We start from the raw sequence: 15,648 nt of genomic DNA on the forward strand, positions 1-15,648 counted from the left end.
CACGGCTGTGTTTTCCTTGACAGCCGAGGCTTTTGTTTTGCGCTATTTGGACGTGATAACATATCAGTGTCAGGGTTCATTGTGAGGAAAAAAAAAAGACTAAAAGAGCCGTCAATGAGCAGAGGACGCCTTCCTCGCCCCCCCTTCTTGTCCCAAACAATTCCTCTGCCAACTCCCGTCACCCCCCGCCCCTATCCTCGCTACGCCCCCCCCCCCCCCCCCCCCCCTGCACGATCAAGCCGCTGGTTTTTGTGTACTATTGGTCCTCGGGCGTCAAAACAATCCAGTGGGGCTGCCTGACTTGTTTTAATTAGACGGCACTCAAACGGCAAGTGTCTCTCCGACGTGAGGTTCTCCGCTCTCCACTTTTACTGTAAATACCTCACCGATGATGCTCCTCATAGAACATCTCAGCTAGTTTCCACTACTTTTTATTTTTATTATCACTACTTTTTTTTTTTTTCCCCCCCTTGTGGCTTTTTTTTTTCCACCCCCACGTTCCATTTTGCAAATGTTTCCCTATCGGGGGGAGTGGATTTCTCCGGCACTCTTGTCTTAAAAGGTAAGGTCACAGCCTCTCTATCTTCTCACACAGCAAGCGGCGCTTTGTGGTCGCCAGGATCGGAGCGCGGCTTGCCTAATTGCTCGTCCCCCCCTTTTTCTTGACATTCCAGAAGAAAAGAAAGATGACACATACCTGTGTTAGAAATAAAAGCCTTTTTTGCGGGTTGTCCTCGTCTCCCGGTCGGGGGTTTTGGAGAGGCGAGCTGCGCGCCGGTCCGCTTGCAGATGCGTGTGTGCACGCACAATGGTTGTCGGAGCCGCGGTGAGAGAGCGTGCGATTAGAGCGAGTCGGCTGGCGAAAGGGGGAAGAGCCGCCGACCGACCCCCTTTCACACTATTTGGTCCCTAGTCCAAAAGAAAAGTTCTTTTTTTTCTAATAACTCTATATTTTATCAGCATGTTTAATAAAAATAAATGATGGGCTAATTATTTCCAAGTGTGGCGAGGTATATCAGTTTAAATTTTGTGTTGGGGGGGTCTGCTTGGTAATTGCTGTGGTGACAACAGGAAATGATTGGCAGGAGAAGAGAGGTCTGTTCTGATTCTTTTTTCCTTTTTTCTAATGGTGATTTACATGAATGGCATATTGCTGGTGAGGTGGCAAGAGAGAGAGAGTGGAGGAGTTGGGGCGGGAGCTGGTTTGTGGTTGGGGAAAGTGGGGGGGGGGGTTGGAGCTGGCTTGTTTATGATGCCATCTCCCCCCCATAAACACGGCTGGAGTGATGACACAGATAGTGTTGCCTCTCCGCACGCGGTGACACCGTTCGACTCGCTTTTGAGCCCTCGGCGGCGGCGGTGGCGGCCGAGGCGAGACCTCTGCTCTCCTCACTTTGAAGGTACCAAAAAAAAAAAGTCATCCATCCATCCATCCATCAATCTGCTGTCATCCATCCTCAACTTGCTGCTGGCTGTGTAACTTTGCTGCTTAATTAGTTCTGACCAATTGCTGCATGTGTTGATTTTATAATTGTGCTAACAGAGGGGTTGGGGGGGGGGGCGGGAGTTGGGGTCCGTGAGGGGAGGGGGGGTGGGGTTCACTTCCAGATGTGCTACTTTTAATCCAACAAGACGCCACAAGACAATTAAAGGGCACACACACACACACACACACGATGGTAGTGCAATATTAATCAGATGTGGACAAAGAAAATAAGCAAACTCTTGAGGAGCAGATGTTTAGTCTGAAGAGGTCACAAGACTGATCACGGGGGCGAGGCGCTAATTATTGTTATCAAAGACAAGTGTCGGATAATTTGTTGACTAAAATATTGATGAGGCCGACCGAGCGAGTGAGCCCGGGCAGGCGAGGCGTGCGATTGGGCGACGGTGGGCACCAGATTAACATTTCATTGTGCAGGAATGCGAAAGGGGGCTCCTCTTCATCATTTAATACCCTAATGCATAATGAGCTATGTGATTAGTTCACATGGAGAATTGGCCAAAGTCTATTTTGAAGGCAGATAATTTACATTGTTCTCCAGAGTCTCGCCTGTAATAGCTTCTCCGCCGCAATAAAATTAAATGCTACACATTGGGAGTCGCAAATCCCCCCGGCGATATTCACTTTTCCCGCCGCCGCCCGGCCCGGCCCGGCCCGGCCCGGCCGGCTGCGTTCATTTGTTCCAAAATATACGTTGGCGATGATTTAACTAGAGCACGTGTTTACCTCGGTGTTTTATTTAGCATCGGCGGCTCGGCCAATTAACGGCGTTCATTATGCCGAGCCGGCGTATTTGTTTTGAAAGTTGAGCCAATCACTTTGTTATGCTAATTGTGATGTAATTTAATTTGATTTGCCGTAATGATGATGCCGCTATTATCCACATAAATGATGCAGTTAAGCAGCATGGGCCTCATTTGCATATGCTTGTTGGAAGGGGCGGGGTAGGGGGGGGGGGGGGGCGAAAGGCTCCCGTATCACTCCCGCTTCCATTTTTCCACCTCTGCTCACTCTTGCTCACTCCGAGCCTGGTTATTGACAGCTTTTAAAAAAAAAAATGCCTTGCTGGTTACAATATGTATATCTTTTTTTAAATCACCAACTTGTCAGTTGATTTTCTGTTTGCTTGTGTATATTTTATTATGATTATTTTGCTCCAAAATTAATTTCTCGCATCTCCCCCTGAGCGCTTCCAAAGTCCCCAGCCGAGCATGAAAGAAGTGTGACTAAGCCGGTGTTAAGTCGAGGAATGCCCATGTCCTATTTGGATGGGACTTTTTTTTTCCTTGGATAAAATCAACCCTCCGCCCCCCTCCTACCCAGCCCCTTTTTTTACGTCCCTAATTGCTTACATAAATCTTATCTGCTATGAATGAGGAGTATTTCGCCGTTGTCAAGCGCAATCTTCACCCTTATTTACCAATTCATTAAGATCTATCGATGCAGGACTGCTGAGGGGGAATGACGACATCAATCAGAGGCGGAGGAGGGGGGGGGGGTCATAATGGCCCTAATCAAGCAGAAATAACTGCAAACGTCACAATGAGATATGTCTCCAGCCGGCTGCGTAAAAGTCCGTCCTGTCTTAAAAGCAGCTCCGGTGCTTTTAAACGGAAGCGCTCGGCTCTCTCCGCCGCACCTCCTCGACTCGTGGTAAAGATGATTGGACCAGACAATGAGTGCTCCCCCCCCCCCTCCTTTTTTTTTATAGGTCAATTAGCCCTGATTAGGTGGGCCGAGTTAATTAATGCAATTGGCAAATATGCAAATGAGAGCTGACTGATGGGCTTTCGTCACTTGTCTCGCTCGCCCCCACTACGGCGCAGGCAGGCAGGCAGGGGCTGTCCATACTTGACGACCTCTTGGAAAAAAAATGAAAGCATATTTTAATCAATTCCTTCGCTTTTTTTTTTTCGCTGACCTGTAATTGGATAGCAAGTATGAAAAAGCATTTTTTTTCTTTTATAATACATCTCCCTTATACATTGAATTGTAAGGAGACATTGTGTTCTTGACACAATTCCCTCTGCTCGTCTTTTCTTCCCACAAACTCACACACACACGACACACTCATATTCATACACGGGCGGTCCATTCATGGCCACAGTGGCAAAGAAAGTCGTCCTTTTATCTTCTTCCGTCTCATCTCCTTATTGTAAATAGACGAGAATTAAGTTGGGGACACTCTTGAGTGAATGTGTGCTATCACCGAGCGACAATTTATTGCCAGCTCAAATGAAGAATTGAAACGCGAACGGCGTTTTTTTTGTCGACGTGGGGGCTCATTGGACAGCAGATAAGCACATTTGATTCTGTTGCTTTGAATAATGTTAATCCCGGGAAAAGTCCATTATTCATATTCATCTCTTTTCATTTGGCCTCATTTCTGATTTTGTAAATATGATTTTCCTCACGCCTCCTTCTCCACCCCTCACACCTTTTTTTTTTTTTTTTTTTTATTCTCAATCTAAAGCACTTTTGAAATTCCTCTATCTGAGAGCAGAAGCCATTAGCATACACAGGTTTATAAGAGGGAGTCATTAATGCTCTTTTATGGTGGCCCCGTAGTGCCAAAAAGGAAGCTTTTAAGGCACGGCTGCCTGCCTGGTGTGCCTGACTTCATCTGGGCTTTTTTTTTTTACCCCCGCTGCTGGTGTCCGCTTGTTAAAAAAAAAAAAAAATACAAGCCTAGGTTGGATCATTATGCAGGATTTGTCCAAGACATCAATTTACAACTTTTTTTGTGCTCTTTTTTTTTTGATTTGTAGATTTAATCCATGGTCACGACTTTATTTCCCCGTCTGCACCGATGTGGCATTTTGATTTATTGGCCAATCTAAATTATTGAATATAGACGCCTTTTGCCCTTGCCTACTTTATTTGCTATGCGTAGTAACTTATGGCAATGATGAATTAATTTCACTCAAGCACACAATGCGTGATGATTCCAAATGGTGACCGTATCTCCGCTTGATGAGGAGCCACTAGAGTGTGAAATGTAATTTCTATTATATTTCTTAATATTTTTGCGGTGAATAGGGAGGGAGGGAGGGAGGGAGGGAGGGAAGAAAAAAAAATACCACCTGGAATGTGAATCAATCTGGGAAAATATTTTTTTGAAGCTTCCCGATAGAGATGCGGCGATGATGAATTTTGAACCGAACCGGTGTCGGCCTTGTTGTGCATGTGTGTGTGTGTGTGTGTGTGTCAGCGGTGGACAGAAGACAGCTGTGCGTGCCTGCGAGATGGATGGCTCGGTGTCATGGTGTGTGTTTACCGCACATGATAGAGCGGCAGACAGGCCAGGTAATGAGGCTACATTAAGGGCTTTTAGAGCTTGCAAACAAAGATGGAGGAGCTTGAATTGCTTTGCCCGGATTGTGGCACTTCTCCCGGCAGGTGCTTCCCTACAGATTCCTTACGGAGGAGATCAACAGTCAATGTTTACTCAGGGCGGTATAGTAGTGAGGTATGGAATGCAAAAAAAAAAAAATTGACATTTGAGTTGCAGAAGTTGTCACTATTTAGCCAGATTTTAGACGGGATTTTTTCTAACCGTTTTTTGGTCAAGTGTGCATGGTGACCTGTGGGTGCTGTGTAAACTTTCACTCACCCTCCAGTGTGTGTGTGTGTGTGTGTGTGTGTGTGTGTGTCTAGCCAACCCGCTCATCATGGCAGCTCGGCTGTGTTTCTAATTGACACTTTAATTGGCAGTTTTGAATGCCGCCTTTTAGACGGCTAATTAATTTATCTCGCCGCTGTCATTAAGGTTAAAGCGGCATTTGATCTCCGCGAATACACTTTGCATACATCTGCATTGTCATTACGCTGATTTCTTTTTTTTTTTTTTTTTTCCGAAGGTGTGTGGGGGTGGCAGTTGTTTGTTTTGACTTTTTTTTTCCCCGGCTCTCATTTCTTTGTCTGTTTTCCTGCAGTCCGAGAAGGACAAAAAAGCAGAGACGCAGGCTCCATTAGAATGTTCATAAAATGGTAGTAAAGGCAATCAGACAGTCTTTCTCTGAATATTTTAAACATCGGCCATGTAAAATTTATGCCTAATTTGAATACTTATTAGCCGGCTGATCTCGGCTGCAGCCTTGACTTTCTTCGTCTTAGATTCATCTCCGGATTGGATGTCACATTGTACCCCCCTCCTCCGCCCCTCCCATGGCGTCTTTCTTCCCTCCATCCGTGTTAAACAGGGGCCTGTTTGTTCACAAGCGGGCCTCTTCCCTGTTTGCTTGTGTCCCAGGCAGCTGTCGCCCTGCTCTGTGTAACAGCTCAGTCCTGTTTGTTCTTTTCCGCCCGGATCCTGTTTATCCTGGCTGTGGACATCCTTTAAGACCTGTCCTCTATCAGCCTCTCGTCAAACACACACACACACACACACACTAAAGGACATTTGCACAGCGCCATTAAAAGCGAATTTACTAGGCCAGAGAAGATCATGACACAAGCAATGGCACCACTCATTCCTCCTTTCGTTTGAAAGTGAATTGAAATAGGTTCTGTTCCAAGGGTGACATGTTTAGGCGTGCACATTTGTGCAAATATTTCTTGACAGGGAGAGTGTTGAGTGATGTCCTCTGCGAAGGTAGCGAGGGGGGAGAAAAAGAAATGATAAAACATTTATTACTAGAGAGGGAGAGGAGCTAATATGCATAATTTATGCTGTTTTTAGCACAATCATTAATGATCGTCCTGATAAATTCATTTCCTTTCTTTTGCTCCTTCCTGCTCCATTTTAGATAGATGGAATCCCTTGAAAAGCTCAACTTAATTGTATTTTTTTTTTCTCTCAAATGTGCAAAAGCCTCTTAAGGGCGACTCTAATTGCGAACATTTTATTTTCTGTTATTAGAGGTTGAATGATTTGGGCTCATATTTGGGCTAAAGTAGTTCGGCGTGTTGTGGTTTGGCTCCGCCTCCTCTTCTTCCTTCCTAAATTGTTATTGGACATGATGAGCGTTTGCGTCATTAGCCCACTTCACTTCTTCACAAAAAAAATCCTGTCGGGTCAAGATGGACAATATGGCCTGTCGTAAAGACGACGTATGTTTTAATCGTGGCGTAATTATCCCCCGCATGCCTTTATTTCCACAAATGATCCTTTTTTTATTTAATGTGGCGTTGGTCATGCAACTTCTTGAATCTTTAATTTATGTCTGGAGTGCATATAAACCGCATTTAGTTACCCCCCCCCCCCCTCGCTCCCTTGTCAAATAGAACCAGGACGTGCATCTTTGTACTGCTTCATTTACACAATGAATGCATAATTGCGTCTCCTGCATCCCCCTCCCTCCCCCCTCCCCTCCCTCTTCTTTAAATGCTTTAATTTGCAGAAGGGGGGCTGAGAATAATGGCTGCATTAAAAAAAATATATATATAGGGGGTTGGATGGGTTCGAAATGTAAAAGAGCCCTAACCGGTGCCTCTTAATCACTTCTAGGTTTTAAATCGTGATGATGCAGGAGTCGGCCACACAGACAATAAGCAACAGTTCAATGAGTCAAAATGGAATGAGCACCCTAAGCAGCAGCCAATTAGAGGCTGGCAGTAGAGATGGGAGATCAAGCGCTGGTGACACCAGCAGCAGCGAAGTAAGCACAGTCGAGCTGCTGCATCTGCAACAACAGCAGGTAAGTTGTTTCGCACCCCCCCCCCCTTACCTCCTCCCCCCTTCCCGCTTGCTTGCTCGCTCTGCTTTATACCCCCCCCCCCCTTCTCTCCATCACCTCCGCGTCTCCTTTTGGACTTCTTTAATGTGCTCGCTTTTGATGGGATTCACAAATTGATGAGTCTGATTTGATTTAAAAATACTATTTTTGGGGAATGCGTATGGGAGTGTGGGAGTGTGTGTCGGAGCGCCACAGAGAGTCTTGCGCGTGTGTCATGGCTGCTGAGTGACCACTAGAGGGCCTCGTGCCTCGACAGAGTAGCAGTGACGCCTTTAAACTGTTCATGTAGGCATAAACTAAGTCTATAAATGTATATGTATACTATGTATATAGAGATATCAATTTATTTTTATTTTATTATATATATATAATAAAATCAAACTAAATATATAAATACAAACAATTAAAATAAAAATGATATATTTTTAAAAAGAATATTTTTTGTTTTTAGTTTTGCTTCATTGTCCTCCACGCCATTTTTTTTTTTGCGAGTGCACGAACGAGCGGAGTTTGGGGGTATTTTTGAAAGTCAGGCGCCGGCGGAGTAAACGAGTCAAGTGCCTCTTGTGTCTCTTCATGGTGAATGATGGCTTTGACAGTTTGCCGAAAAGAGCAGCGGGCGATGAAGTTGTGGGGCAACGCCGTCGGTTTCACCGTGGTGTGTCCTCTTTTGCTTTGCTGGTCATTTTCATAGCAGTTGTGGGTAAATATGTTGTTGGAAGCAGCTGAAGCCCCATGGTGGTGTATGTTTGCAGGCTGCTGGGGGTCAGTCTAGCAAAATGAAGCATGTCCAGCAGGCTTCCCCCTCTCTCTCTCTCTCCGTCCCACCCGTGACCCATCCTCCACGCCTGCCACAACACCCCAGCGGCCATTCCCGGTGGCCGTCATTTCTCACCACGCCGTCGGTACACACACCTGGTCGAGGTCGAGCAAAGTTTTAGTTTTAAATGTGGATGTGTGACAGAAAAAAAAAAAAGAGGCCAGGCCTTCTTCTTCCAAGCCAGAAACAGACACATTAAAATGAGCAGTCCAGCTAACAGGTCTCTGGAGGCTTTTTAAAATCCTCACACACATACACAACGAGGTCCAGCGCTTCAGACAAAAAAGACGGAGGCTTGCGTTCTGGCGCTGTTTCCTTGGAAGGAGTTCACACGTGAGTGAATGACAGCATGCACGCAAGCGTTCAAGTGTTTGTCAGGATGGAAAAAAAAAAAATCCCATATCCATGAGTCTGTTTTAAAGGAAGGCTGTAATTTTCCCTCCCAGATTTACCATGACATTGAGTGGTCCGCTGGGTATAGGAAGCTGCAGTCTCTCATCACGCTGCTGGAGGGATGATTAATAATAAGCACTGATGAATTCTCCCCTTCCCTGTCCCTCTGGGTTGCGCCATTACCTAGCAGCTTCCCAAATACCACCTGCAGCTATAATTAGAAAAGCAGCATCTTAAGGTCTCGCGCTTCAGATTGGACCAAACGCCTTGTAGGACACAGATCACCAACTTGGAATATTTATCACTTGAATGATTTTGCACACCAACATAAATTTGTGCAATCTGGGGAATATTTAAATAAAATATATATATATTTTTTATATACCGTTCAAATGTTTGGGGTCACAAAATTGTTTGGGTGATCCCAAACTTTTGAACGGTAGTGTATATATTTATTTAGATAATTATTTATAGATTATATATATAATCTTCTGTGTAGAAAATCTTATAACATATGTATACCGTAATTTTCGGACTATAAGTCGCACCGGAGTATAAGTCGCCCCAGCCATAAAATGCCCAAAAAAGTGAAAAAAACATATATATGTATAGAAGTCGCTCCTGAGTATAAGTCGCCCCCCCACCCAAACTATGAAAAAAAACGCGATTTATAGTCCGAAAATTACGGTATTTATATTCATAGATTATATATAATCTCATACACATATAAGATATCATTTATAATATTTAATTCATAATATTTTATTATAATAATATTTACACTACCGTTTAAAAGTTTGGGGTCACCCAAACCATTTTGTGACCCCAAACCTTTGAACGGTAGTGTATATGTATGAATAATAAGCACGGTGTCCACTATCGGATTTGCCCGGCGGGGGTTTCACCACTAAATAGATCTAATTTGATTTCAGATCAGCGATTAGATTCCTACTTTATCTGATTGCAATTTGCCAGCCGCGGAAACGCACGGACGCAAATGATGAATGTTGCTCGCCACTAATTGCCACTCGGAAAAAAAAAAAATTGCAATAATGTAATCCACCCGATCGATTCATTGACCGCGAACGTTGTCATAATGCAACGGGCCCCCCCCCCTTTATGAATATGCGAGCATTGATCTTGGAATTTGGAGATCAAGATGAAGAGGCTGTTAGTTGATTACTTTGGTAATCAGGATTGATGAGCCGATACCGGATCGGGGAATACCGCCCCTCCTCAGTCTGGGTCTTGGCCTATATTGTGGTCAGTCATTTGAGTCAGCGTCCTACTTAACAGCTGGTAGAACTCAGCTGCTACTTGTTTACCATTCATCTATCTGACAATAAGTGCTACTTTCCCATTTTTAACGACCGCCAGGTCCAAGTCGGCGGTGACGGCAATTAACCTGCCGTCCAAATTGTTTAGCGGGCGGGAAATGGTCAGGAGGAGGAATTTTGACAGCAGGTGATGGCTAATTTGTCAAGTTTTGGGGGCAGATTCAAAATGTAACATAATGACTTCAGCTTCATATAACTTTTTTTTTTTTTTGTAGGGTAAATCTGGGGGGGTAGACAAAACCGCTGACAAGCATTGTTTCAGTCTTGTCACCTCTCACAAATAAGCCTCAAGCATCTTTCCGCCCTTCACCTGCCTTTCTTTCTCATTCTCTTCTTTTTACCAGAACACACACATAAGATGCAAATCTGTGCTTTGCCCTTGAGCATAATTTAAAGGCCTAATCACCCAGACTGTCCCCTTTGGATGCGAAAGGGAACGCAAAAGGGGGGGAGGAGGGGGACCCGGCGTCTCATTTGCACCCTTACACAAAGAAGCTCATTAGGTTTATCTTTAAGGCCTGAGATTGCCTCACTCCACTGTGTAAATAAGACACCGTCGGCCCCGGCTTTGGTACATCAATCAGCTCTCGGGACAGGAGAAAGACCTCCACCTGAAATATGTTCCATTTCATAAGCAGGCGTCTTCAAAAAGCCGTGAAAAGGCAAGCCACATACGTCTTTGTAAAATTATTGCCCCGGACACTTTCTGTGTCCGACGTATTTACAATGGAAGCCATTTTTCTTTCCAGGCCAGCTATCGCTAGACAGTCCCCACAGGAGAGTACATACAGGCCGCTGACATATACGCCTGTACTCCCCCCCCCCTACTCCCCCCGCCTTTGCGATGACACTAAAGATATATTGTGAATGTGAATGACAGCAAGGCGACTGTTTGCATGGCCTTCCCCAGACAAAACACGGCATTATTCGACTATCTCCGAAGATGCCCGCCGTCTATTTTTTATTCTCCAACCCCGGCCTGTCCATCTCTGTTTAAGGCACATTACACGTGGCCTCCTGAAATTTACAGTGGCGCTCTCCCAGTAACTCCATTTGGTACGGGAGTCTCTGGAGAGCGTGGCGAAATGTCAGGCATTGAGGCTTGAAAGGGAGACAAGGGAGGAATGGAGAAGAGGGCATTAAAAGCAAGAGAGATGGAGTGAAATCTGCTGGAAATAAACACTTATGGGATTTTTCTGCTCAAGTAGTCAGAGGCTGCTGCAAAAGGTATGAGTTCATCGTAAATATCGCTCGGGACCGACGTAGATGTTCGTTGAGTTTGCAAGACCGTGACTTTGGAGAAAAGTTTTGTTTTATTTCGCCCGAGGTCCCCACTTGTACGTAAGCTTGGGGAGGTGTGTGAAAAGCAAATCGAATCAAACCGAATCAAATCGTTGCACTTGAGAATATATCGAGTTAGGGATCATCTCTTCCAGATTGACAGTAACCGGGTTTCTTCGTTTTTTAAAATGAGAAGAAACATCATCGCCATCCCGTATCGTCATCGTAATCCCGTTGAATCGAATCGAATCGAATCGTTCCACTTTCAAATGAATCGTCGTCCAACCGTATCGAGATACGCGTGGTATTATCTTTTATTGTACTAGCGAGAGTGTATTTGGTTAGGATTGAAACATCTGGAAGCAAATTATTATTTATTTATTTTTAAACCCCGAGGTTGAACCTACCTGCAGTTCCAAAGACAATAGCAAATGCAGTAATTGAATCCCAGTAGGATACATTCGACTTCCAGTCATTAGTCTGAGCCCACTGCACAGATGGTTTTGTATGCAGAAGACAGGACTTTTTTCTTTTTTTTACAAAACCACTTCTTTGTTTACAACACTACCGGGGACGTCAACACAGTCCTTGACAAATGAACTTGGCCAGGGTTAACCACCTGAGTGTCAATAAAAAGCAGCCATCCAACGGTCACACTGCTGACCAACCTGCACGGCGGGCGGGATCAATGGTCACTTCACAACTCATTTCCTTTTACGCCTCCCTAACTGGCCCGCTTTAGCGCTGGGAAATAAATGGTCCGGCGGATCTATAAGTCCACTGCGCCAATAATCGAAGCTCAATAGTCTCCACGATAATTTATTTGCCCTGGGTGGTGAATGGCCGATCTTCAAAACGGGCATTGTTTGTTGCCATTCCGGTAATACGGCAGGATGGAGTGTTCATCGATATTTGGACGTAAAATGGCAAAAACGTCTTGTGATGCATATAATGCTTGCTTCCCCCCCCCCCCCCCCCGAAATGATTCCCCTTCCTCCCCCCTCCCTCCCCCTAAATGGCTTACAGTCATTTGATAGGCCACGGCACCACTATCCATTTAACAGAGCTTAAAAAAAAATCCAACATATGCATATAGCCGAGTGTCTTAAGCTGACAAGCAAAAGACAGGATTTGCTAGAAGGCAGCTTTGGAGTGTTGTGAATTTAACAAGCATGTCTAGTATTACAGTTCCTCTCCGCTTTAGCCATGAATAGTAACAAATCAGTCTCCGAAACCGACGGTTTGTTGTGCGTAACCCCCCCGCCACCCCTTCCCGCCTCCCACCTCTCTTCTCCCTGCTATGACTTCAAATCTGGCTAAGAAGGCGACATGCAAGGGAATAGGAGCATCGTTCATGACATTGCACTCCTCTTTATCTAATTCGCCCAGGTATCAGATTCCAGGTATCAAGGTTTTTTTTTTACTTAACACTTTCTGCTTACTTTCATCCCCTGAATAGAGCTTTCTAGCTTCCTCCCAAGATGTTTGCACTTGTAATACGACCGGCGAGCTGCTCTTTTTTGTTATGCATTGCTTCCAAGCGCCGTGTGTGTGCGTACATATGAAGTACAGCCTCTCATCCAAATGCAGTAAATAAGCGTCACGCCACGGGGAATTCAAGGCGACTAGACTGACGTGTTACTTAGCGCCGGCTCTCCTCCAGCGGCCATTTTTCGGAACATATTTATTCATACGGCAGCTCTATTTACCAAAATGACTCGCTGTTGTTTCTTTTCCCAGCTTGGATGAAGCAGAATCAAATGGATCCTCGTCTTAACCACTGCTTATTTATCAACGGAGGGAAAACTTCAGGCTTGCTTGTTCCGCCTCGATAAAAGTGAGCATATGCAGAAAGGCGCTTTGTGGGGACTCGGGGCCGCACTTCAAGCTTGACTAAGCTGATACCAAGTCTGTCGTATCTGGCCGAGTTTTGATTGTCTCTGCGTGTGCATTGTTATCAGAGCTTTACATGATAAATATACATTAGCTTCGATGCTATTGTTTTGGCGCTATATTCAAATTGATTTGATTTAGAGGAAAATTTAGCCAACGTGTTGCTTGTTTCTATTCTCAGATTAGAATTTGAGCGCACAAGAAGTCAGGTTGGAGTTTTTTTCCGATTTCAAACCGAGTACGTTTTTCGTACAACTTTCCCCCAGTGGTTTTACTTCTTAATATAATTGTTCTGTCTTTGCATGGAGTGCTATGATGGAGCGATCATGCTTTTGGCACATTCATCAAAGCTCGGGAAATGGGGAGGATAAAAAAAAAAAGGAATCTGAAAGGAAGCCTGTTCCTTGCACAGTGTGCAACCGAGTGATACGTTTTCTTGTTAGGCGAAATTACATCCACTAACTTGAGCTACTTCAGCATGAAATTGAAAAAGAAGCATTTCTTGCAAATTTCCATTCTTGATTCAATGAAAGATGCAGATTAGCCCTTTGGAAAAGGGCGGCCCGATGGGGATGGAACAAGACAAGTGGGACTGTGCTCACTCTTGCTCGTTCTCGCCCAGCTTTTGGCTGTTTAGGACTCAGTCGCTCTGGCGGCGCATGAAAGCATTTCTTCTCCGCTTGGATGTATTCCCACACCTAACACATTGTTACATTTTCATCACCGAGACAAAAAAAAAGTCTCTCGGTCACACTCTGTAGCCACGACGACTCCCTTTCTCCGATGATGGATAGACGTTGGGCGTCAGAGTGGAAGGTAGATAACGCTAGCTTCTACGTTCTCACTTAAAGGTCAAAGGCACGCCGTTGTAATTGGAATATCCGGCAGCCAGGTAGGATGGAAAGAAATAGATTGGGGGAGAAAAAAAGATTAGAAATGAGATTAGCTAGCGGGAGAAATGAATATGAGCTTAGGACTTTCTTGGAGAATGAAAACAGAAGCGCTGCTGCTCATTTGGCTAGCTTGAGCGCTACTAGCTTGTTTTTGCAACGCAGCGAGCTCGCTTTCAGTTTGAGGTCGGACGATTTTAATCGACCCCGCCAATCGGGTGACACTTTACACCCGCCGCTTAACCCGAGCTCTCCAGAACCAGACAGACTCGTACTATTGACCCGTAAGTTGTCCTTGGTAAAACAACTTTTGAGTCTTCCAAAGATTGTGAGTGCTCCGACGCGGAGTTCATTTTGAGTTTTAGGTTTATTGGTACCAAAGCTGGATATTTTTTTGGAGTTCTTCTGACCACAACATCTCAACTTGTACGCCTTCTGAAAAAAAAAAGCCAACATTAGTACAAAAGAGAGCAACACTTGACCTTCCACACTGTCCATCACTCACGCGATACAACACAAGCAGCTCTATTCTATTCTATTCTGCCTCGCTCTCCATTTTACTTCCTGCCTGTCTCTTTGTGATAGCACAATTGTGGAAGCTCTCAGCTGTCGGGGCCTCCGAAAAGGACTTTCCCTAAGAGTGGCGCTAGATAAAGAGCGCCGCTGAAAGCTTGCTGTCACCTTATCTGTAGTGATAGAGCCCAGGTGAAAGTAAAGACTTTTGCTCAAGTCATTTGCAGCGGGAAAAAAAGAGGATTTTATAATTATATAAAAAACAAAAAATGAAATAAAATCAATTATAAATGTATTATTAGTTATAAAAAAATAGTGTCCACTGTTTTATATACCGTAATTTTCGGACTATAAGTCGCACCAGAGTATAAGTCGCACCAGCCATAAAATGCCCAAAAAATTGAAAAACAACATATATATGTATGTATGTAAGTCGCTCCTGAGTATAAGTCGCCCCCCCCACCCAAACTATGAAAAAAAACGCGACTTATAGTCCGAAAATTACGGTAGTTTTAAATACATCATCGACAGATGGACAAAGTAGACTCTTGTTTTGCGGTGAAAAATGAAGTACGAGTTGCACGCCGATGCTCCCCCCCTCCCCTCCCCTCCCTCCTCCGCCTATACGGTACTTTGCTTTCTTCCCGGTGTTTGGAGCGAGCAAATTCATCTTGTCAATCCTCCCGGGAGTGTGTAGCTATGCGGCTCTGTTTACTGTGGCAGAAAGTTAATATAAATTTTCATCAGTGGGGGAAGTTTACACATATGATTCTATTTGTCCTTCATTATTAGCACCTGAGTCTGGGGTCTGGCTAGGCATAATTGTCTACAGACGCAGGCCAAATAGATGCAAGGCAAAGGCAAATAAGCACAGCCCAAAATAATTTGATGCTTGTGTGTTACAATCCTCCACCCAAGGAATTCTTAATCTAGAGAATCAATAAACAAGCAGCAGCCTCAGAGTGGCAGAGGAGATGAGTGGAAGAAATGAATAAGGTGAGATGTGGATATAAGGGGGGAGAGGGTGAGGGAGTCGGGAACGACCTCTTACCCGCCGCACGCAGATGATATGTTTATTTTCCAGTCCAGCATCTTTCAGATGTTCGCTGTGGATTAATGATAGGAAATGGGGCTGGTGTCAAATATACGGGGCGGGGGCCCAAACCTGCCCGGTCGCCGGGTCCAATCCGGCCTGACGGGAACCTTTTGCAATTGTTTTTCATTTTGGCCTCAGAAATGACGTTCCGAAATATGCGCGCATGTGCAGCCGACGCCGTCGGCCCGACTGCGGTCGTTCTGGCCCGCGGCCCGGCGTGTCGAACAGCGAGCCTTTTACTCC

General features: G+C 44.9%; 1 protein-coding gene across 8 annotated transcripts in view; it reads left to right on the forward strand.

The window, feature by feature from the left end:
* Window positions 1-15,648, forward strand: part of foxp2 (forkhead box P2) — a 67,068-nt gene that overhangs the window by 22,556 nt on the left and 28,864 nt on the right. For 4 of the 8 annotated variants that reach the window (XM_061269147.1, XM_061269146.1, XM_061269145.1 and 1 more), the window contains exon 4: window positions 6,954-7,143. The exons of 2 other annotated variants lie outside the window; for them this stretch is intronic. In XM_061269147.1, coding sequence (XP_061125131.1) covers window positions 6,967-7,143 — 177 coding nt within the window. In that variant the 5' untranslated portion in view covers window positions 6,954-6,966. Of the gene's footprint in view, window positions 1-277; window positions 563-6,953; window positions 7,144-15,648 lie in introns of those variants that run through there. 2 more of the 8 variants (XM_061269144.1, XM_061269148.1) reach the window with 2 other exon arrangements.

This window comes from Syngnathus typhle, linkage group LG21 (genome assembly GCF_033458585.1).
Source record: "Syngnathus typhle isolate RoL2023-S1 ecotype Sweden linkage group LG21, RoL_Styp_1.0, whole genome shotgun sequence".
NCBI lineage: Eukaryota > Metazoa > Chordata > Actinopteri > Syngnathiformes > Syngnathidae > Syngnathus > Syngnathus typhle.